Source organism: Thamnophis sirtalis, unplaced genomic scaffold (assembly GCF_051295495.1).
Source record: "Thamnophis sirtalis isolate CommonGarterSnake01/CBP01778 unplaced genomic scaffold, rThaSir2_p1.2 scaffold_3, whole genome shotgun sequence".
Lineage (NCBI taxonomy): Eukaryota > Metazoa > Chordata > Lepidosauria > Squamata > Natricidae > Thamnophis > Thamnophis sirtalis.
The window spans coordinates 128418888-128443167 of NW_028261383.1; the positions used below are offsets into that span (position 1 = coordinate 128418888).

Consider the following 24280-nt stretch of genomic DNA (forward strand, 5'->3'; position numbering starts at 1 on the left):
GGAAGGACGAAATATCCTGTTGCGTATTTAATAATTATGAGTATTTTGTAAGTAATTTTGCTTGGAAAAAAATGACCGGATCTGTTGCCCAAATATGTTCCTACAAATCTGTTTGACTGAGAAATCTTAAAATAGTAATTCCAAAGGACATTTAGCCAATGTTAAAGGCTAATACAGCAGGTAATGGATCAGCCAAAATAAAATCAGAATTAACAAATGGCACTGAAAATATAAATCTAATTTGAGTAATGCTGCTATGTATTTAGGTGAAATAATGTCACACCACAACTATGTGAGAATTAAAGCATTTGAGGTCAATTAAATTTAGAAAGTCCTTCTAGTGAGATCAGCCAAAGTCTGTTTTCCTGAGAATGCAAATAATTACGAGAAAAGGATGACAAACAGTACTATATTAATTTCAGCTTTTAATGAGAAATGAAATGTAGAAAAAATACACATTATTAGAATAATGTGTAACACATTTGGAAAAGATGCAAAATAAGAAATGGAAAGAGATTTCTCTTAATGGCAGTTCAGAAATTGCAAATAATTGTAATAGTATCGCTAGTAATAGTATCACTAGTGATTGTTAGATTATAATAATTGATTCCGACTTTTGCTAGAAACAAACCTTTGGACACAGGAAAGAAGAGACTTTGTTAGGTAAGCTCCCTGTTAGGAGAACGAGTGCGTGCAGAGAAACGTAGTGAGAGTGGTTTGGCAGAACGCATAAACCAACATACGGAGACACTGAATTGTAAAAACAGATAGTACTTTACTTCTGTGGAAATAGAGCTATTCAAGAGTCCAATTCATACACAGTTAAGTCAGTCAGTTATCAACGTTCTCAGTTAAGGGGTGATCCAACAAACACAGTCCAGTATCATATAATCAGTTCAGCACACAAAGTCGCTAACAGTAGCAAAACTCACAGTAATTCATGACACATCTACAACCAGTATCCGAGCTCGGCATCTAACAAAACAGCTAACAGTCATTCTGGCTCCATCTTATGGCCGCTTGAGGTAACAGCAACAAATCACATTTACAGCAGTACTTAAAGAAACAGTACTACTATCATGGCTTATATGTTGCTAACCCAACTGTTAGACTATATTCCTAACATTCTTGACTGTTGAATTTTGCTCTGTAATATGAATATGAAGCTAAACTCTGCATTGTCCATGTTGACAAACAGATTACTGTTTAACTTGGCAATGAGGGAACTAGTAAAACTAAGGTTGTGAAGGTTTCATTTGTTCATTCAGTTTTATTCATTATAAGAGAAGAGATGTGATAGTCCAAGTTATAGGAAACTGAGCTGAAGTATAGACTGTCAGCACTTCAAAGTCGTTCAGATTGGAACCAACTATGGAGATTCTCAGTCATCCAGGTTATGGTTGTCCCAAAGGTGCTTTTTCAAGATGCAACTGGACTTTCTGGTTTTTCTTTGAAGACGTTTCACTTCTCATCCAAGAAGTGAAACATCTTCAAAGAAAAAACAGAAAGTCCAGTTGTCTCTTGAAAAATCACCTCTGGGACAACCAGACTGGAAGCCCAAACCATGAGTAACAGAATCTTAAAAGTCTGAAAGTATTTCCCTCACCTTCCCTAACTTTACTTCCTAGTGAATTAGGGTGGGTCCCTTCTCAGTAACTTTTTCCAGCCCTTTCCTTTCTTTGGACTCAGATTTCTCTTACCACATCATTGTCTAGGGCCGTGGCTCTTCCTTCTGTCTCCCAAGGTTATTCTCACATCCCATTACAGAGACACATCAAAAATAAAATAAATCTAAGGAGGTTCTCCACTGTGTGAAATATATTAGGCTACTGCCTGCAATTTTTGTCCTTTGATATAGAATTTTCCTCATATTTTTGACATTTTTGTTGGCAGTAAGGGGAACTTACTGCCTTAAGGGGAAAGAATATAAGTTGCATGTGCTACTCTTAACAATCACTAGATTCTATTGTTTTAAAATGCCTGTGGGCAAAATGTCTTTTTTTAGGTCAGCATCTGGCAAAATCTGTAAATTCAACTGTTCAGAAATGTCTACAGCTGCAAAGTATTATATTACCCTGCAATCCAGTTACTTTGGGTGTTTTGCCACTGTCCTATCTGCTCTTCAAAGTGGAGCTAAGGAATCAGTGGTTGGTCAGTGTCACCCTGTGGGTTTTCATAGCTGAAGATGGGTTTCTCTAGTCCAGGATCTCAACTGCTACATTACATGTGCTGCTTTTCCTAAAAATTGACCCAAGGCTACAACCCAAGAAGTCAGGTGTTCTACAATACTCATTCCATTTATGATAGCAAATACTTTTATGTAAGTGTTTTTCAAATTTGACCACCTTAAGATGTATGGACTTCAGTTCCTAGAATCCTCAGCCAGCAAGTCACTTTTTAGAACAGACTCCTACAGAAATTTTTGTAATTCAATAAAATAAAGTTTTTGTGGCATAGAGGAAAAGTAAAAAAAAACAAAAAACAACCATACAGACATTAAGAAGAAATACAGCCTTTCTATTTCTATCTAAACTATTGTAAAGTGATAATGCATCACTTTTAGCCTGCTGTAGTCGTTATCATTGTTGGAAAAATGTATTGCCTAATATACAGAGAGTTTTCCTCTCTTGGGTCTGATGACGTCTATTGAACAGAATAGGTGTCAGTCAATGGAACTCTCTCACTGGCACATTAGCAGTTCCATATTTCCTCTTCTATGTATTGATTAGTCCTTTGTAAACTATTTGAAGGCTGTCTTCCAAGTGGTTTGTTAGTCTCGTGTCCTAGGATTCTTTTAATAAGCCACTTTTGCCTTTCAGGGTCATCAGTCGAGCACAAGGGTTGAAGTTGGTTGTGGAAACCCTGATGTCCTCCCTGAAGCCCATTGGAAACATTGTTGTGATTTGCTGTGCTTTTTTCATCATTTTTGGCATCTTGGGAGTCCAGGTAGGTTCTGGGTACAGTTCCCTGAGAACTTAACTTTACTCATTCAGTACAGAGGGTTTGACAATTTCATAAACATCAATATTTTCTAATATTGATGTCTCTTATGAGAGGTGTTTACAAGTGCTGACGCATCTAAGAAAGAAGGAAAGAAGTCCATACTTCAGTGTTCTAGAGCTGCTTCATACAAAATGCTTTTAGAGATCAGTATATAACACTGGATCACAACAGAGGGCATATAATGCAGGGAAAGCAGAATGGCACTTGTGACATTCATATATGAAGTCTGTAGAGCTCCTAAATTAAACCATGATGGGCAACATTTCAAAAGATCACCAACTCTTAGGAAGTTTCTATGTCCTCCCATGAAATCTTGAAATATTTCAGGAAAGCGTGTGCAAGATTTCAGCATGCTCATGAGTTTAAATTCTACATGTTGAGATTATCAAAATCTTAAAAAATATTACAAAATTATAAGATTTTGGCACTGTGCATGCCTTTGGTGAGAGTGACTTATGTTACTCTGCATGATCGTGCAATGGTTCTCATGGATGCCAATTTCTTCCCTTCTTCATCAGTTTCTTTTCTTTATTTATATACATACATGCATACATGCATACATACATACATACATACATACATACATACATACATACATACACATCAGTGCACAGTTGTAGAGGGCATGGGAATCCTCATTGGTGTCAGATAGATTTGACATACGAGATTAACAAGAAAGATATTGTGCAGGGATTTCATTTTTTTCTATCTACTTTTTTGAAAGTTAAGTTCAGAGCTCTCCTCCTTTTAGATAAACACATGATCTCGATAGAAAAATATCCATAGCAGTATTAAATATAATAATATGATTGAGCATTCTTTGTAAACCAATCAAAACTTGAAATGAAAAAAACTGAAATTTACGCTCATTCCACATTTTTTATAATGCCAGTGGTTTGTTTTTTAATTGATTGCAAGATGCATAGTAACTTAATAATGTGCCCATCTGTTCTCATCATACATTATTTATGGACAAATGTGCTGATACATAATTTGTTATATCTGTTTTATCCTTGCAACTAAACCAGAGCTCATGTTTGGCATTTGTAAGCCTTATATTTATCCATATTTAGTGCCATTTCTTCCTTCCCAAGTCCTGCTATGCTGCCTCAGTGGGGATGGAAGCCCCTGGGAGGGATGAGTAAAGACTGCAGAAAATATATACCAAGGGTGCTTGTTTGTTTTTCACCTTTATTATTTTTATAAATAATGCTCAAAGGTGGCAAACATATCCAATAAACCTTCCTCCTCCTATTTTCCACACAACTACTACCCTATGAGGTGAATAGGGCTCAGAGACAGTGACTGACTTAAGTTCACCCAGCTGGCTTTCATGTCATGTACTCCCCCTCAGCGTCATTCAAAATATCAAGGTCACACCAGCTGACCAGTTAAAGCTTGGCTATGTAGGGAAGCAGCAATATGGTAACCAAAGATGGTATTCAGCCGGTTCTCTGCAGTTCAGGCGAACTGTTAGCGGTGGCTGCAGGAGGCTCCACCCACCCGCCCCGATCTAATGCTTGAGCACTAGATCAGAAGTGCAGAAGACTGTGCACATGCTCAGATGTGGTGTGTGTGAGCGAAACGAGCGCACACGCTCACATTTGCGAACCGGTAGGGAAGGTAAGTGAGTCCCAATGCTGATGGGAACATGTTGAATGATCACTTTAACAACAATGGCAAAGGCATTATTTCAAGCAGGGAAAGGTAAAGCAGTCCTATATTTTACCAAGAAAACAACCTAGATAGGTCATATAATATGATTGATAATATAGTGCCAGATGGTATACCCATCAGGTCAGATGATACGCAACATGTTACTTAGAAAGACTTGAGGATCCTTTGAAGTAACAATGGTATTTATGACACAGCCAGATTATAAAGCCTTCTGGATATTTAATTGCAGATGTAATGCAAAAATAATAATAAGCTACAAAAAGGGAATTACAGTGGAAACATAGAATGAAAGGAGCATGAACATGGAATAACTCAGCATAGTAAAAGACAAAAAGTTCTGCATATTGACATTTTAGGCATTAGCAGATTGAAGTGTGCTGCCATTGAACATTTCAATCACGAGATCAAACTAATGACAACATACAACAACCAACCTTAAAATTGATAATAACATGGACATTTGATTGGTGTCAAACTGGTGTCAACTTTTAGTGATCCCATAGATTTTCTACAGGATAATTGGTGCTAAGCCTGGTCCTTCAAGCCTTCTGGTAATATACTATGAAAGCAAAAATTGGACTTTGAAAATGCAAGATAAAAAAATACTAATGTTTTTGAACTCTGATGTTGGAAAGACTTTGGCGAAAAACAAATGGTTGAACAAGTTAATCTAGTGCTGTCAAACAAGGGTCAAGTTATCATATTTTGGACACATTGTGTAAAGACTCAAATCCCTTGAGAATTTCACAAAGGTGGAAGAATGATCATCAGCAAGAAGGGGGAACTCTATTGTAGTGGCAAGGGCTGTACCATTAGGAAACCAGAAAGGTCACATGGGGACAGATCATTCTGGAGAAAGTCTTCTGATATCTTGAAGAGTTGGCACAATCTTGATAGAATGTAATCAGTCAATCAATCAATCAATCAATCAATCAATCAATCCCAGTTCTCAAACACAAGAATTGTCTATTGGATATTCTATTTAGGGGTGGGTTCCTGCTAGTTCTAACCTCTTCTATAGAAGAGGTTCCACAAATCTACAGTGCCGTTTGGAACCAGTTCCAGCTCCCTCCACCCCCGCCCGTTCGCACATCATCAAGATGAAGACTGAGAAGAGGAATTCTGGGAGTTCAAGCCCACAAGTCTTAAACCTGTCAAGTTTGAACACCCCTGGGGTTTTTTTTCTAAAGGGTTAGGGGTGCAAGGGTCTTGTAATTTGACAGCTTTAAGACTTGCGTGCTTCAAATGCCAGAGTTTCTGAGCCAACATTTTGGTTGCTAAGCAAGAGCGTTGTTAAGTGAGTTTCACCACATTTTACAAGTTGGCCACAAGCCACTCCCACAAAGCAGGCCACACCTACAGAAGAGGTTCTAAAAAAAATTGAAACCCACCACTGATTCTATTCCTTGCTTGGAACTCTTTCCAAATATGTTGATTCCTGGGTTCTGTCTTATCTTCCATTGCTGTAGATTAAACAACAACAAATTATTGTCATAAGACACTATGGTAAGAATCTGATTAGTTTGTTTTATTTTGAAGAAGTTTGCTGTTGTTTGGTAGGGTTGTTTGGTAGAATTAGTGCCCAACTATGATTAAGCTAGGAGAACTCACTCACTGTTGATGCTTTCTATGCTGCTACCACCCAGTTAGTTCTCCTAGATAGGAAATAAATAAATAAAATACCATCTTATGTGAGATCTGTCACTGAGTGTGCTGATCCCTATTATTTGGACTGCTCACAGGTATGACATTTATTCTAGAGTTCAGATAAAGAGGTGATATTTTAAAAGCTGGTGAAAATAGTGCCTTGCCACAGGGAAACAAGGCATGACCATGCTAGGACCTGCTGTCACTCGATAAAAAAGTGAAGGCATCTCAGCTTAGGCTAATACACGCCATAATAGCTGTCATGCTCTGCCACTTCATGTTTGCCATTGAATATGTGACAAAATTAATCCCCTAGGATTTTTATAGTTTTCTCCTGGTTGATAATCACATCTGACATTGTTGATATCAAGACTTTAAGGGTAGTTTGGCTTGATTCAACACAAAGTAATGCCAGTGCTTTCTCTGCTTTCTGTATAAAGAATTTCAGATAAGGTCTCTGCTCAAATAGGAGAAGAGCACTTTTCAAAACTCTTCCCTTCGGTGTGTCACTTTTTCAGATGTGCACTCTTGTCTCTTATTTAACCCAGCAGCCGGTACATCATGCTTATTTAAGTAGGATTAAACTCCAGTTAAAAAAAGTAAGCCATTCTCTTTATACATGGCTGTTGTTCAGCCAACTTGCCATGCTTAGCTTCTGTCCTGGTAGCAGTCAAAACAACAGCTATGCTAATCATAACTTCATCAGTAATATGGTTGAGGTTTTAATCTCTCCTTTTGGAAGTGGCGCATCAGTTCTTCCCCTTGCTAAAATTTTGGGAGAAAAAGAATCTTAAGTTCCATTTATCTGAACAGGTTTTGATAGCTGAACTCATAAATTTAATTTCTACTTTGATCTCCTTGCGGTTCTTAGTGAATTAATGTCTATATTTTTAAAGGACATACATTGTGGCTGTCTTAAGGGTTTAATTAAGTGCTTTGTAAATACACCATAAATCTAAGGAGAAGCAAAATGTAAATATTTTCACTTAAAAAAAGTAAATTCCAAGATTTTTCCAACAATAGTTGAAATGAAGTCCCACTAAAAAATGGGGGGGGGGTTGACCTTGAATATATAATTTATCTGTTATATTCATTTATTATCGTTTCTATGCCTCTCGGTTCCCATTAATTCTGAGCAGTTTATATTAGTAACAAGATTAAAACCATTATAATCTAGCAAAAATGTTTGCTAACTGTGCCATCTAAGGTTGGTAGGTAAATCTCCACCATCCCTAATGATTTCCTGAAGAGCCTTGCCTTTGCATCTTTTTGGAAGTCCAACAGGGTGGGAATGGTCCAAACCCAAATGACTTTTTCTAGCAGTTTCATTGTTGTTGTTAGTTGCAAAGTCATGTCCGACCCATCGCAACCCCATGGACAATGTTCCTGCAGGCCTTGCTGTCCTCTACCATCCCCTGGAGTCCATTTAAGCTAACTCCGACTGCTTCGGTGACTCCATCCATCCACCTCATTCTCTATCATCCCCTCCTTCTTTGCCCTCAATCATTCCCAGCATTAGGCTCTTCTCCAGTGAGTCCTTCCTTCTCATTTCGTGGCCAAAGTACTTGAGTTTCCTCTTCAGGATCTGGCCTTCTAAAGAGCAGTCAGGGTTGATCTCCTCTAGCACTGACCGGTTTAATTGCCTTGCAGTCCAAGGGAGTCGCAGGAATCTTCTTCAGCACCATAGTTCAAAGGCAGTTTCATATTTCCTGCTAAACAGTAGGAGAGGGTTGAGCTCGCTGAACCCACACTGGAGTAGCTGAGAGTTCAACCTGTCCCCCCACCGTCACTAACTAAAATAAAACACTTAGGGGGAAAGGGGAGACTACTTCAACACAGTGTCTCCCACTCCTAGTGGTCTTAGTTGTTCCAGAAGGATAGCATATTTGAAGGAAATGAAAGCTACCCAGAGATTCAGAAAAGGTCTGGCCAAACACTCCATCCCAGTCCTGGTGAAGATCATCCAACAGGGCGAACATTCTGATTTCCATCCCAGAGTCAGGCATGAATCCTGATTAACAAAGGTCTAAATAATCTATAGCTTTATGCTGACCACCTTCCAAAACCTTCCCTAGAGTGTGCACTGTCCAAAAAAATATAAAGTTAGAGCCAGAATAATTGTATAAAATAGTTGGGTCAGGACATAGATTCTTAAGAAGGAGGCACACCATTGTTTCTTTCAAGCTGAGAGATAAATGCTTCTCCCTCAAGAATGTATATACCAGCATCTATAAACCTAGTCTCTTATTACTTCCCTGGTGGCCTTCACAGCTAGACTAATAAGTCAATTGACATATAGTTTCTACCATTCTTACAGACCAAAGGAGAGATAATAAGCTTTTTAGTCGCTACTGATCAGGAAAGCTATGTTTTAGCACCAGTTTTTAAGACAATACTAATTGGTAAGAGGCAAGGACAGGAGACTGCTAGTGCCCTCATGTCCTGCTTGGCAGTTCCCAGGGTATAATCATTAAAAAGGGAAGGGGTACCCAAGTCTTTAACAACCCACTGCCTCCAGCCAACTATGGCTTGTCTTTATGCTTATTTGTGTTGAAGTATCCATTAAGGCTAAACTGAACATTTCGCCTGGAACATAAATTAGCATAAAGAGTAATTCCAAGGCAAGATATGGGATAAATACTTGTAATAAGTAAGATGGAAGTATATGTATCCTAGCATTGTGTCGCACTCAGATGGTTCTTTAACAGAATGCCAAAGCTCTATTGGCAAAGGGATAATATTCTTGAAAAACTTTACAGAACAACAAACTTTGCATTAATAATTGGAGTCTTCAAATAATGGCTGATTTTCAAATATATTTGTCATACTTCAATCTGAAAACCTAACCCTACAAGAGCATTGTACAAATTGTTTTGTATAGTCTTGCAGACTGTACAAGAGCATTTTTAAGGGGATTCCAAGCTGAGAAAGGCTCAGCCATGACCTCTTTACTGAAAAAAAATGCTTTGTTCATTCATTGTTAAGTATTTTAATGCTATCTTTTAGTGAAATAGGATGGGCTCACACTAAATCATTACTATATTTTTGAAAACCAGCAAAATATAAAATGTATAATGCCATAATTATACAGCAAAACTTGCATAAATCAAGAATAGCAGCAGCTTAAAACCAGCAATGCTACAGTACTCCTTTCATAAAATTGGATGGCTAAAAGCTTTGGGGCTAATGCCAAAAGCTCAAGTGAGATGCAGATGGGCCTCTCTGTAGGAAGAGCTTAAAAATCAGACATTTGCAAATGGTACACTGTGGAAGCCTACAGAAAAAGATCTCCCCATATTATTTCAGTGACTGAGTATTCTCTCCTTTTTCACAGCTGTTCAAGGGGAAGTTTTTTGTCTGCCAAGGGGAAGACACAAGGAACATTACCAACAAGTCAGACTGTGCAGAAGCCAACTATAAATGGATCCGGCACAAGTATAATTTTGATAATCTTGGCCAGGTACTGATGGAACAGTAATCTGCTGCAATGCTCCCTTATTTGCCTAGATTCAAAGCAGATGTGAAATAGCCTTGTATATATTGCAGCCACCATAGCAAATCATCTACAGCACTTCCTAGTCATATTGTCTATATTTAAAAATCCTCACTTGGTATACATTCCTTTCACAATTAAGACCAGCCCACACTCTTTCTTTGGACATTTAATGACTGTACAATAGTGTAATCAAACTGATATCTCAGATCCATCTTGAGTATTGCAATGCGCTCTACATGGGGCTGCTCTTGAAAAGCATCCAGAAGCACCAATTAGTTCAAAGTGCATTGACCCACATGGTTTTTTGCAGGCTCAGGTGTGCACGTGTGTCACCTCTCCTGTGGGAGCTACATTGGCTGCCGATTTGCTTCTGGGTGCAATTCAAGAAGTTGGTTGTCACTTTTAAAGCCCTTTGTGGCTTGGGACCCAGTTATCTAAGCTAAGGGACCATCTCTTCCTGGTTATATCCACCCAACCCACTAGAGTGGGGAGGCAAGGTATGTTGCAGGTCCCATCTCCTAAGGAGGTACAACTGGCAGGACCCAGAAGAAGGGCGTTCTCTCTGGTAGCTCCCTCCCTTCAAAATAATATCCCTGCAGAGATTAGATTGTTCCACTCACCCACCCATCTGACATATCTTCATAAGGCCCTGAAGGCCTGGTTTTGCCAATGGTCTGGAGAACTCAACATGGAATGGAGCCCATCAAGTGGCTTGTTTGGTAGTGTATTGTCACCAGGGGGATGGGGAGTTTTTTATTCTTTTATATTGGGTTTTTTATCCAGAGTCACCGAGAATGACTGGGTGGCCATAGAAATCTTCTACATAAATAAATTTACTATTACCCCAAGAAATCATATTTCAGCAGTATGATAAGGGTTAAGTAAAAATGGGTGAAGGTTAGAGGTAAGGTTGTTCCTGTTTGTTGGAATAACCCTTCTTGTGAGTACTTGATACCTTTTTTCCTGGTAAGTAACATTGGCTTATTATTATCAACTAAGTTGAAAAAGGAAAAAAGTATAAATTCAAACATGAGTCAGGAGGCTGGTAGAATGTGATATATATTATATTGTCGTTCCTCAGCTAAAATGCTTTGTTTCCTTTTGTTTTTCTAGGCTTTAATGTCTTTATTTGTTCTGGCATCTAAAGATGGGTGGGTGGACATCATGTACGATGGATTGGATGCTGTAGGAGTAGACCAACAGGTAGGTGTTTTGGTACAACATTGTCAGAAGCCCAAGAAATAGGTGTGTTTGTTTTGGAGATTACTCTTTCAAAAAATATTTATGTGAAATACACATATTTGGAGTTCCTAAATTTTTCATGGACGGTGTTAAATTCTAATCCTGATAGAATGTAATGGTTTCTCCCTTTATTTTATAGCCTATCATGAACTATAACCCTTGGATGCTTCTCTACTTTATCTCCTTCCTGCTGATTGTTGCCTTCTTTGTGCTCAACATGTTTGTGGGGGTCGTGGTGGAAAATTTCCATAAATGTCGTCAGCATCAGGAAGAAGAAGAAGCCAAGAGACGGGAAGAGAAGAGGCTCAAACGCCTGGAAAAAAAGAGAAGGAGTAAGGAGAAACAGATGGCTGGTCGGTAGTCTTTCCTCATCTTTCTGAGTCCTGCTTGACCTTTGACAGTCTTCCATATTCCCTGCCTAGCATTTGAAAGCTAGATTCCCCTCACAAGCATGTCCAGCTACAAAATTTGCATGAAGAAATATAGCTCTGGTACAGGCTAAGCAAAAACCATAGAAATACATCACCAGCTGCATGATTTGCAATTATGTTAACATGCTGGGCAGTTTAAAATGCACTACAGTAATTTAAATATAATGTTTCCATTGCATAAGGCATAGCTTTATCCAAATAGTGTTGAATGCAAAGACCAACAGTTCCAGAATGGGCCAATTATCTTAAGTGCATTCTGCACTGTTGCTGATAATTAGTTTCACTATTTGGTTTATTACAGCTTTGTAATGTAAACATGAAATCACTTTTGCTATTTTTTTTTGGCTAATGTGGACTGACAAAATATAGAATTTTCAAGGATGTAATAATAAAGCCATTTTGTATTAGAATTGCTTGGAAATATAATGCATTTACTTGAGAAATACAGATTCTTTTTCTTTTAAAAAATGTCAAAATAAGAAATTAACCAAATGAAATTAACCAATCTGGAGTAAATCTCCTGAAACCCAAACTTGGTAAACTATTTACTGTAGAATAAAGCTTAGAACTTTTGATGACCGCATTAGACTTGCGTGAAATCTGAGAAACTTCACATGTCTTTCTTACTTCAGTTTTTATTTAATTGGAAAAGCAGGAGGTAATGATCAGGTCAGAGGTCACAGGTCAGAGGAACTCTCCTTCATTTTGCATGTTTTCTATTGACGTCTATTGTCATGTTACCATTCCATGTGTCCATTCATGGTGTTTCGTGTTACAGTCATCTTAATATGTTCTGAAACTTTTTTTCTCATTTTACTTTTATTATATCCTTTTTAGAAAAGCATCAATATATCTCTGGAAATTTCTCTTTGGTTTTAATACAGTTGTTTAACCTCCTGTTTCTGCTTTGCTTTGCTTTCTATCTGCTTGTTTCATAACAATTAATTAATAAGGCCATAAACAAATTAATCGCATCTAATCCTTCTTTATCATATGATAAAGCCATTTCTAAACCTTGAATTTTAACTCTCTTTATTCAAGTATAAGGATTCCAGACTGAACGTTCAAAGCTAAGTCATACCAGCACTCTGGTTCCTTATGTTGAGTTTTATGAAACTTTATGTCTTAAAAGAAGAGAGATCTGTTATACACTATGATGTTATGAGGTGCTCCAGATATCTTTTCACAACTGACAGGACATAAGTATGTTGACCTATGTATCAAGAAATATATATACCTAACAGTTATCAATTTCTTTAATATTAAAGCCATACATTGACTTCCTCTACTAAAATCCTTGGGATTTGGGTTTAGAATGCATGTATTATGCAAAAGTGAAAAAGCTAGTTGCAGACTGTCTTAATCATGTCAGTAAAAAAACAACAACACCACAAGTAGGTTTCTACTTTCATAATCTCTGCACATTGTAAATTCTATTTACACTATAAATCTTTGGAATTTTTTATTATTATTATGTTTTGCATAAAGAAAACATAGACTTCTTCCTCATGTTATCCAACTCTACCAGCAATCACTTTATTTTCCCAAATGTAAGGTTTTGCTATTTTTTTAAATGGGCCATTTTAAGAATTGTTGAATGTTTGGGGGGTGGGGAATCCTGTGGGGAATGAAAGTTCTGAATACATTTGAAATATTCCACAGAATTGTTCCTCTGGCAGGATTTGGCATAAAAAAGGCTGTATCTAGCATGCCATTTTTGTTCTGCATTGTTAAAGACCTACTTTTTCTTCCACCCTTATAATCTGCCTTTAGTTTCTCAGTGAATCTTTATTTAAAATTTGATATATTGCCCCACTGTACAATGTATCTTACCTTAGCTTCCCTTACCTCAGTGCAATCTTGGCAACTTAAAAATGTGCGGACTACAATTCCCAGAATTCCCCAGCCAGCATTTGTCTGCTTTAGCTCTAGTAGCCTTCTTGAGTTGAAGTCAACACATCTTCAAGTTGTCCTGGTTGAGAAACACTGCCTTGCCTTACCTGTCTTGTTTTTTTCTGCCAGAAAAGCCATTTTCCTGTTAATTGCTTATTATGTAACCTTCCTCTAAATTGCTTTGCCTGCCTAAGCTCAGGCCTCCAACCGTGTTCCTCAGAAGTCAGAAATATACAAAATGTAATGTTTCCAGTCATCTGACGTTGCATGAGTGGTACAAGTTTCAGGAATTACATGGAAGTATCTAAGGACAAAAATGCAAGCAGTGTAGCTAAATCATAATAATTATCTCTAGGGTATTTGCCCACATTGAAAAATGCAACTAGAGCTAAAGCAGACAAATGAATTACAGATTTAAGAATGATTACTCCATTATTGAGAGAATTATTTACAGTTCTTATTTTTATAATACTATAATAATATCTGCAGTCTCATATTATCAGTAATATTTAACAGTAATTCTACTTATAGACTTAATAATACAGGACATAAATGATCTAACTACGTATTATTGTAAATATACTCTTGATAAGTTAAATTGGAAGAATAAAGCTATATTTAAAGGTAATAAATATAATGGTGGGTTCATATATAATGCTTAGTTATAACATGGTTTGTTACCTTTTGCCTCAACATGATTTGCTAGCCCACTTATTATGTGTGATATGCTGTATGCAAACTAGATCATTAGAAGTTAAGAAATCATAGTTTTTACAAAATTTTGGTTTACTGTTCACATAGTATTATATGTGAAGAGAATCAATATTACGTAGTCCAATTTAATCAGTCAAGGGATTTAGTATAAACTGTAACAAAACTACAGTCCCCATTTGTATATCTAACAATTTTGATTCTCACTAATGAGTCTCATTACAAAAAGCTATAACAAATGTGGTGAACATATAATTGCTTTCCCCCCAATACAACCTTATTGAAAGCTTTTTGAATAATATGGCTTTTCATTATCCATTAATTTTTTTTAAAAAAATTAATTTCACATCGAGGAATAATTCATTTTAAGAAAAACACTTTCATAATCTAATGGCACTTTGCAAAATAAACAGAATGGTAATATACCTTACATTTTAACATCATACAAAAATCAGTGAGGCACAACATTTTCTACTTTCTTAATAAAATCATAGGTTCCTTTTATGAATAGCAAAATAGACCCTGTCCAAATCATGGCTTACTCTAAGGATGACCGCCATTTAATAGTCGAGGGTCACATAACCTTTTACAGGGGCCAAAGGTTCCAAATTTGCAAAGCTCACATTACACACATATGTGTCACATGGGGATATTTCAGTTTACATTGGCTGTGACATACCTATTATCAGGGGTGGGCTGCTGGGGGTTTGCAGGGGTTTGGGAGAACCTCTAGTTAAGATTCTGTGCAGTTCAGAGAACCCCCAAATTCCACTCCTGGCTGGCCCCACCCACCCCTCCCCTCCCAGGAGTGCCCACATGGCCTGTTTTGGGTGCAGGTAAGTACAGGGCATGCATGGAGGCTCAGGGAGGGTGAAAAATGGGCTTATCAGAAGTTCAGGAAATGAGCCTGTTCCCAGAGGGTCTCCAGAGCCTAGGGAGGACATTTTCCCCCTACCAGAGGCTTGAGGAAAGCTTCCGGAGCCCGGGGTGGGCAAAAATGACACACACACACACCGCCGTGGTGCAGGAGGCCAACTAGGCCACACCCACCATGCATGCCAACCCAGCAACCGGGCAGAGAACCTCTTGCTAAAAATTTTGAAGTTCACCCCTGCCTATTATACTTCATAGCTTACTCATCTTTTTCATATGCTGCTCACCTCTATATGGGAAGTTTTCAGCAGTCTTGGTTGGAGAAGGCTCTGAGGGATGCCAGAAGAAAACTTGGCCACACATGATTTACCCTAATGTAATGTCTTTTGGGAATGTAGCCAGTAACTCTGTAGGGAACTTCCATATGATCACTACCAAATAAAATGCTGCTCCTATTTATGTAAACCTCTTCTTCTCTGATTTACAGATTCCTAAAAAATTATATTAGGTTGTGAAAGTTTTTTTCCCCTAACAGTAGTTGCTAACCATTATCTCACAGCGGAGAAAATTATTTTTGTCCTATGCCACGTATTATTAATTCCAAGGCTCATAATGCAGAAATCATACAAAGATAAAGGTATTCTGTGTTTTCACGGCTTGTATTACTGGAATGAGAGCACCTCATATGAACACCCAATTAAAAAGATATACCATCCCCAAGTATCACTCAGAGTAGACAAATTATCATGTTTGTTTATGTTCATAATCCTATTTTTCCATCCATAACTTTATCTGGTCTCTTTTCTGAATTTGTTTGCAATGAATGGTACATAAAATTTGCATATGTAAAAGTTTCACATGCATTTTTGTACATATCTTAATGTACAAAATATTTGGAAATAATGATCTTTAATATAATGGTTTTAGGTGCACACCTTTTCCTAATATATGATTTTTTGCACAGATCTCTCTTGCTTTCTCTCTCTCTTGATTTGTAAAGTACTTCACTATTTGGAAAAATTATGTATTCTGATGTATAATTTTCCAGTAATTTGGATGTAGATTCAGGACTGGATAAAAATTTGCATTCTCCCAACTGATAGAAAGAGAGAATATCTGCTTCAGAAAATAAAAGAAAAATCTTCAAGTTGCATTACTCTAAATAATTTCTAAAGCCCTATTTTTATCCTTAATATCTAACAGAATTAATATGATTAATTCATACACACCGACAAAAGCAATCTTGAAGATTTTAATCTGAGTAGCAAGGAATCAGCAGTGATGAGGTTGCAGTGATGTGGGGGCAGGAATGGAGAAAGAGAAGGTTGCATCCTGACTATCTAGTATAGATCTCCTGAGGTGGGCATCTTCCAGAAGAGTTGGCACAGACTGAATGAGGCACCATATAAAGGATAGTCCATAATATGTTTAGTTTATAAGCTCTGGTGGGTCATTGAACCAAAAAAATCTCTTGCTGTTTCCTTGGGGTAGAAATGTGTTCCAGCATTTGCACAATGCTTCCTTCTAAACTCTGTTAGATATCTCATCTCATAGGAAGTGCCTTAGCCATTGGGGTCTTGGTTTGCTTTGCCATAATAGTGGTGAACGCTGAAAGTGGGATGAAGGGTTTGCCTCCTGTCCTCTCAGGTGATCTAATGACCTTTCGTTCTTCTAGATCTAATGCTGGATGATGTAATAATGGACAGCTCAGCCAGTGCAGTGCCAGGTACTGGGATGTCCTTGCCGTCTTTGTCTCACGTGACTTTTCATGCTGTGTGACTTAACGGCTGGCCATGGGTTCTTTGAGCCATCTCGCTAGACTGTGTGTAGTGTAAGGTCTTTCTTTGCTCACTCTCTACTCTGCATGCTTTGTTTTGGTGTAAACATCTGCAGGCTTCACCTATCACTGACACAATTAATTCGGGATATTTATATGTTGTCTTGGTTTTCAGATAATTTTATTTCTCATTGTAAACATCATGCTCTTTTGCTGCTTTCAGAATCCATTTTTGGATGATGCCTGGGTCATCTACTTTAGAGCTATTCTATATGCGCCACTCAGCCTTGTAATGTTCTACCTTTAAACAGCTTTGGCCCTTTATACAAAAATTATGGATCTGACAGGCTCTGCCTCTCCTAAATAATTATTTATAGCTTGCAGTATCTATGATTTTCCTCCAGGTTCTCTGCATGTTCCTTTTTTTTTCCTGTTGGACTTTGGAGAGAAGCAGAGAAAGAAAAAGAAACACAGTTCTCATCTCCCCCTCTTGCCAAAATTTAAGGAAATTTAAATGATTCCTTCTCCTAAAGAATCTAGAAGATAATCCCATTGTTCATAAGAAAGGTGGTCACCAGGCTAACACTGGAAACCCCTTTTTTGCATTTCTGAACCCACTGTTCTTCCACATTAGAAGAAGGCAGTTTATATTTGCTTAAATTCTTCTAGCAAAGCAATAGAATAAATCCAGCATGGAAGGGGTTAATGTTATCACACTACTTCTAATTATATCAGACCTAATTGCCTTTTTCCTATAGATATCTTGGGTATAGCACTAGCACTAGACTTATATACCACTTCATAGCCCTCTCTAAGGGAGTTTAGAGCCAGTTTATTGCCCCCAACAATCTGGGTCATCATTTTACCCACCTCGGAAGGATGAAAAGCTGAGTCAACCTTGAGCCTGGTGAGATTCGATCTGCCAAACTGCTGGCAGGCGGTGATCAGCAGAAGTAGCCTGCAGTACTGCACCCTAACCATTGCACCACTGCGGCTTTTATATATATACCTCGTATACCTTATATTCAAATTAGCTTAGGGTAAATTTGATTTACCTTGCAACCATCAACCCTCTCCAATATCTCTGAGGCTGCAAGGATCGTATCTGTACATGAAATATGTGTAAGGCATGGGAAAAAGCGGAAGCTGGATGGTATTACCAAAGCCACATGTTTCATAGTTATAATAAAAATCTACACAGTCTTATTTCATAATGTGACATCTTATATAGAGAAAGGATCCATAGACTGTTTGCTGACTAATTTCTCAGTTCCAATCCATGTACTGAAATAAAAATGGGTGGTCAGACTACAGTCTGGATGTGTAAACAGGGATGCTAACTGGAGTGGCCATACTTATTATGGGGTAAATTTCTTCCATCTGGCAATGGAGGGAGGGAGCAACAGGAGCCCTACCCTGCTTTCTAGCCCCAACTGTCTTCTACCCAACACATTTGGAGAAGGAATTCAGACAAGGAGAATGTAAAATGATCCCATTGGATATCAATGGAAGGAGGGTGACAGTGGAGTGGTTGCAATCACCACACTTTAGAAAGTAAGTTCTGTTAAATCTTCCTGGGCACCAACTCCTAAAGCCAAAGCCCATCTCTTAATCATGACAAAACAGCTTGCTCTGTAATATAGTTTGAAATTTAGAAGAGAAAGAATGCCTCTATTTTTTGAATCTTGTAATTTTTTTAATTTAAGATGTTTTTCCCCCACTCCATATAAATTTACTAACTATTTCTTGCAATTTTTGTTTTTTAAAAAATTCTCAAATCAGAATTTGGTGCTGATGGAAAGATACAATTTCCCTCCCCCTAAAAATAAAGCCAATCCCCAAATTTCTCAGGAGGATTTTACAAGTGCAGAAACCAGCAACCACATGCTCTGCTGTGGAGTTGACCTTAACAGCTGCTTTGGTTACATTAAAAGTTGTGGCAGAAATAGATATTAATGCAGTTGAGTATCAAGGAAGAAAATTGGGAAGTAGTCAGTGGCACTATTGAAATTTACTAGCTTGAGCATTCTCCTGCCTTGAGCAGAACATAGGAAAGAATTTATCTTCCTGATCCATTTTTGACGCCTTATCTTAGAAGCCAGTTGACATAGTGAGTGTTAGTCTTATGAAGTAATCTGGACAAAGAAGGACAGCCCTGAGTACTAATTTATTATTTTGATGTACGTATTACAGCCTCCCACTCCAAAAGAATTTGGGTGGCTTACAACATCTAATAAGCAATTTAAAACAATTAAAACAATAACAAATAAACAAACAACAGCAAAGCAAATAACAGCTCAGACACACATAACAATAAAATAAATATGGCAAGGCCTTCTTTATCCTAGCTGAACATCTTCTCGGCTCTAAATGAGAAGAAAACATGCTCAGGATTTACACTTTTGGAAAGACAAGATTTATGACATGAATTTGACAAATGAGCTGAGCAGCCTAGAACCAATTAGCAGGGAACCTTTTTCAAGTTGGTCAATTACTTGATGGTGCTGGCAGCTAAATGGGCACAGTGCCACTTCAAGGAGAATGTCCTATATCACTGTACCTGACGTGCCAAGTTCATCTGAAATGCAGCTCTCAGAGAACACCTAGGATTGTGTTTTTTTAAAAAAACAATGAAAAGAATAATCAAGAAGAAGTTTATCCATATATTTTGACTTAATTAAAATTGACCCAACTTGTTTTAATGAATCTTAAATCTTCATAACGTTACCATTTCCTATATTTCATTCCAGTGTATTTGTGTACCTATATTCTCTGTATGGACTGGGAGGCTAATCTTGGGTCTCCTTTTGGACAGATATTGGGAGAACATTTCATAGATGTGCAGTTTCAGTGTGGTTAAATAATCATTGTTATGTTTAGGTATATATTTCATTATGTTTTGAATGTGTTGGGTTCAAACAGGGCCATTCTTCATGGCAGGCTCAGAAATAATCTCATAATTCTTGGCTTTTGTATGTATTGTTTTCAAAGCGGTACTTGGTGTTTTCTTTGCTAGTATTAGTGTTATCATACGTAATCTGCAGTGTTTATTACTGTGAACAGACAGCATCTAAACGTGTGTGTGTGTGTGCAAGGGAACAAGGAATGCTACATCCCCTCGTGCAAGCTTTCCATACTCAAATGAGTAATTTGTATGTGAAAATGCAGGTTGGCTATTTTTGCTTTTGCATTTTACAAGTTGTACCATGTGGGAAAGTATGTCTTATATTTGCATAATCTCTGTGTTGATTGCTGGTTGGAGTGGATATTTCATTTTTTGGAAGATGCTGCCTCTTATAACTAAAAATCTCAATGGGAATAATTTAACCATTTTCCACTTTGCTTTTTTTTTAATGTCATTTACTAAAACGACTAATAAATCTACTTGTTTAAATGTCAACATTCCTTCCATGCACCTCACCTTCCACTTAATATTCCCTGGACAGTTTGTAAATCCAGCTGCTTAGTGATATTGCTTCCCTGTGACCTCTCCTCTGTTCTATGAAAGCTTGAGGGAGCATTCAACTCCCTGCCTGTGAAACATTAAGCAACCAGCCACTTCAGGTGCCATTCAAAATGATACATAAATGCCAATGCTATTAGACAGCTGGTTACAGCTGCCAGACCAGATCTCTTCACAGCATCATTCTAGAAAATTTGTGGGGAAGAAAAGAGGGAAGAGTAAATTTTCCTGGCTTCAGGCTATATAATGAATAAAAGAATACTTTCCCACTGGTGCTATGTGTGAGTTGGATGGCCATATAAATTTGTTTAATTCATAAATATTCCAGTCACAAGGAGGCTACGGTAGTAGTAGCACGGACATATATCATTGATAATACAATCACATTTTAAAAATTCTCTCCAGTGTGAACATTAAATAAAAATAATGAACATTGGGGTGGGGTGGGAATTGACATATAGTTGTCCACATGAATTGAATGGATAAATTACCTGCTAGGAAGATGAATAGATATCTGAAAACCAACTGCAGGTAAATGATTACAGGGCAGATACTTTGCTATTTATAGAAAAATCAACTTTGTTCTGATTCTACTTTTTGAGGGAATCAGGATGGGTTTAAATCAATGCATGTCCACTCCCTTTCCTCTGGACCATAATATAGCAGCTTGATTTAAAACCTGTTTTGATCATGTGCCAATATCTGGTGTTTACTGTGGGCTTTTTGGCGGATATCTCCTAGTTGATGCATGTTCTTACTCAATCATTTTATCTTCCTCCCTCCCTTTTCTCTTCTTTACCCACACACATATAAACACACACGTATCCCACTGGTTTCTCAGTGACAGGATGCTATCTCAATTTTTCTAGAATCTTCCAGACTAATTGCAGCATCCTGTCATCCCTAATCCCAATGTATTGTAGCAGTATTTGTGATATTGTATTATTTGGTGTGATTCATCATTTGAACAGGTGTCTGTATTTCCCAAGATATATATGTACTGGTATAAACAATGCTGTTTCAAAAGGGGGGGGGCATGGATTTAAGGTATCTAAATGGTGTCTAAGTACCAATATTTACAAATAACATAAATCTGGCTTCTTTATATCTCCTAAAAAGAACTAATATTGGTATTTGGAAGTAAGGTTCCCTGCCCACCTAAAATCAGAAGCTGTTAATTTAAAACTCACAAGAAGCATAGTGTTACTATGTGTGGTTCTTTGCAAGGTAAAAGGTATAATTTCTACTAATATGCATGATTGGAATGCGAAATATGACAAAGCTAATGGTTAGCAAGATTTAGAAGCAGGGATGACTAAATCCCATATTAATAACATTATTGGCAGATGCAGAAGCCTTAATAAGCTACAGCATTACAAATTTATCAAAATAATTTTAATTGTACCTTTCAAAAAAGAGATAATAGTAAATGCCCTTGAATCACAGGGTAGGATATTAGTTACAAATGCACGGTGAAGACAGACTAAACAAAGTGCTGGAGGAAAAGGGGGCTGTTGGAATATGCAGGAGGGTTTTTTTATCATTTAAAAGTACATTTTCCTCCAAATCTGGAGAATTGATACCCCAATCTTCCTTGGGTATCAAAGGAAAAGCCCAAAGCTGGCAGGATCAGTCTCAATTGCCAGTGCCTAAGCTATCATTGATATACGTCCATCTACATTGTTCAGAACTGTTTTGCAAGTGTTTCTAAACATTTTCCTTTTTTTTAAATGCAAAAAGAGTGAATGGAAAAACAGATTAAAAGAGACGTGTCATTTTGGGGTGAAAAAGAGAAATAAAAGAATACTCAGCAAACTTGTCACCTCAGGAGACATATGAGAGAGACAAGGCTGATAGTGATCTGGAATTCAGCATTTAATATTATATACATACATACATACATACATACATACATACATACATACATACATACATGTATGTATTTAATGTCACAACCCCTGGTATGCCCAAATATGGGAGGAAGCTCACTGCTTCCATTCTCTGTCTATCAGCTTGTCACAAGAGACCATCCAGACAGAAACCCAATATTTTTACTGTTGCCTTTGTTACATTTGTGTTGTATTTGTGCTGATAAATAAATAAAGGGAGACTAGTATAGATCTATTTCAAGCTATTTAGATCTCATCAACTAGCCATACCCTTACTGGGATACAGTAAAATACAGCACAGGTTCTAATCCCAATAAGGGTATGGCTAGCTGATGAGAGCTAAATAGCTTGAAATAAATCTATACTAGTCTCCCTTTATTTATTTATCAGCACAAATATAATGTGTGTGTGTGTGTGTGTGTATGTGTGTGTTGTGTAACCTGTGAAGCTGAATTCACACTGCAGGTGAATAACCGCCCCGTGCTTTTATTTAAATACAATGTCTGTCTTGACCCACAGCATAAGGAATGGGAAATGAGCAACCCTGCTTATAAGATTATGCTACCACATGCTTTGTTGCTATGCAGGTAACATTTGCAATCTCAGTATAAAATCCCTGCTATATATTAACAGCCTCTTTTGTTATTGTTTGGAATTAATCTGCCAGTCATTGCTGAACCCTTGGATGCCAGTGCAATTATTCATAAATAAATTGTCCCAAAGAAAAGACAGAAATTGTGACATTTTTCCCTGCCTGACTGTGAATTATGGATAAGCATTGAACAATAAGAGATCAGCAAATTAGAATAGGGCTTCTCTTTGAAATTATAACTTGGTTCATAGCCAGGGCCCCAGTTCATAACTTAATTTTATTCAGACATTTTAGTTAATTTCCTCTTCAGAGTTTTGCATAATGCCATTGAGATATCTCTGTTTTTATGGATATTTATGCAGAATGTTACAGTTCTTATAAAAGTTGTGATTTAGCCAGCTACCAACCTGTCTAGATTTTTGTTGTTCTTTTTAGAAATGTATTGAACATTCAAATTTATCTTAAGATGTCTCAATTTCCTTATTATAACATGGCACTCAGGATCAGACAGCATATTGACTAGCAGCAAGTTGTCTCTGCTGTGTCTTATTTTGGAAAACTGGTGCAAATATTTAGGGCCCCTTGAAGAAAACTCACAGAGTACAGTACAACACTTTTCTTCTTGTCGTCAGTTCCAAAAAAGTAGAGTCTTGAGAAGATATTTTTTTCTCTTCAGCAAGTAAGAGATATGCAGTGTCATCCCCGCCTGCAAAAATAACCCTATGCTCAACCCCTTACGTATCTAAACAATCATTTTACTCAGGGGAAAATATTTGTGCTATCATTCCTGACATAATGTGATGATTCCTGACAACTTCACAAATATCACGCACATCTTTCCTATCAAATAAGGAGGAAAGATAACACAAATCATTTATTTATGTGGAGGGGTGGAGCTGTGATTTATATGTGGAGCTGTGATTTACTTGAGGTTTGCAGGCAGAAACAAAACCATGCCTCTACCATGCAAAAGGACCACTGAGTCCCATCAGTCCCTGAGATGGAATCAGAACATCAACATTTCAGTACCTAGGAGAAAGCTAGATGACCTCTACATACAAAACTGCTAACTCCTAAATTTAGCTTTTCTTTATCGTCAAAAAGAGCCATACTTCCCCCACCCTGCAAATGAATTTTAATATTTGCTCAGTGTTGCTAAATACCATACCATTTAATTCCCTTGGCTCAGTCACGTTCATAACCAGTTGATCGTTTAATCGCAGGAATAATGTTATCTCTGACATCTTCAAAGCAGTCCTTTTCATTTAATGTTGCATTATAATGCCTCTTTGAAAATTGCCCCGAATTATAGACTTGACATTTCCTCATTAGAGATTAGATGTATAATGAGTTTATCTGCTGGAACATTCAGGGTCTAAAGAGAAAGTGTCATTCCTGATGCAGCCAAACACCAAGAGATTAACCGGAACGGCTGCATTTTAGCAATCACACTTAAATGGAAGATCATTTAATTCTGAGCATCCATACACTCTTTTTTTTCATAAACTCTTTTCCTGAAATCGTGAACAAGGTGTTTCCACTTTTTTTCCTCTACTCCTTAAACATGTACTTTGAAATGCTCTGTG

General features: G+C 37.4%; 1 protein-coding gene across 7 annotated transcripts in view; it reads left to right on the top strand.

Moving 5' to 3' along the window:
* The window catches only part of CACNA1G (calcium voltage-gated channel subunit alpha1 G), a 248541-nt gene that overhangs the window by 164939 nt on the left and 59322 nt on the right, over positions 1-24280 (top strand). For 5 of the 7 annotated variants that reach the window (XM_087710023.1, XM_087710026.1, XM_087710027.1 and 2 more), the window contains 4 exons: positions 2820-2946; positions 9662-9787; positions 10937-11026; positions 11205-11418. In XM_087710023.1, the coding sequence (XP_087566149.1) occupies positions 2820-2946; positions 9662-9787; positions 10937-11026; positions 11205-11418 (557 nt within the window). Of the gene's footprint in view, positions 1-2819; positions 2947-9661; positions 9788-10936; positions 11027-11204; positions 11419-16648; positions 16700-24280 lie in introns of all 7 variants that reach the window. The other 2 variants (XM_087710029.1, XM_087710024.1) reach the window with 2 other exon arrangements.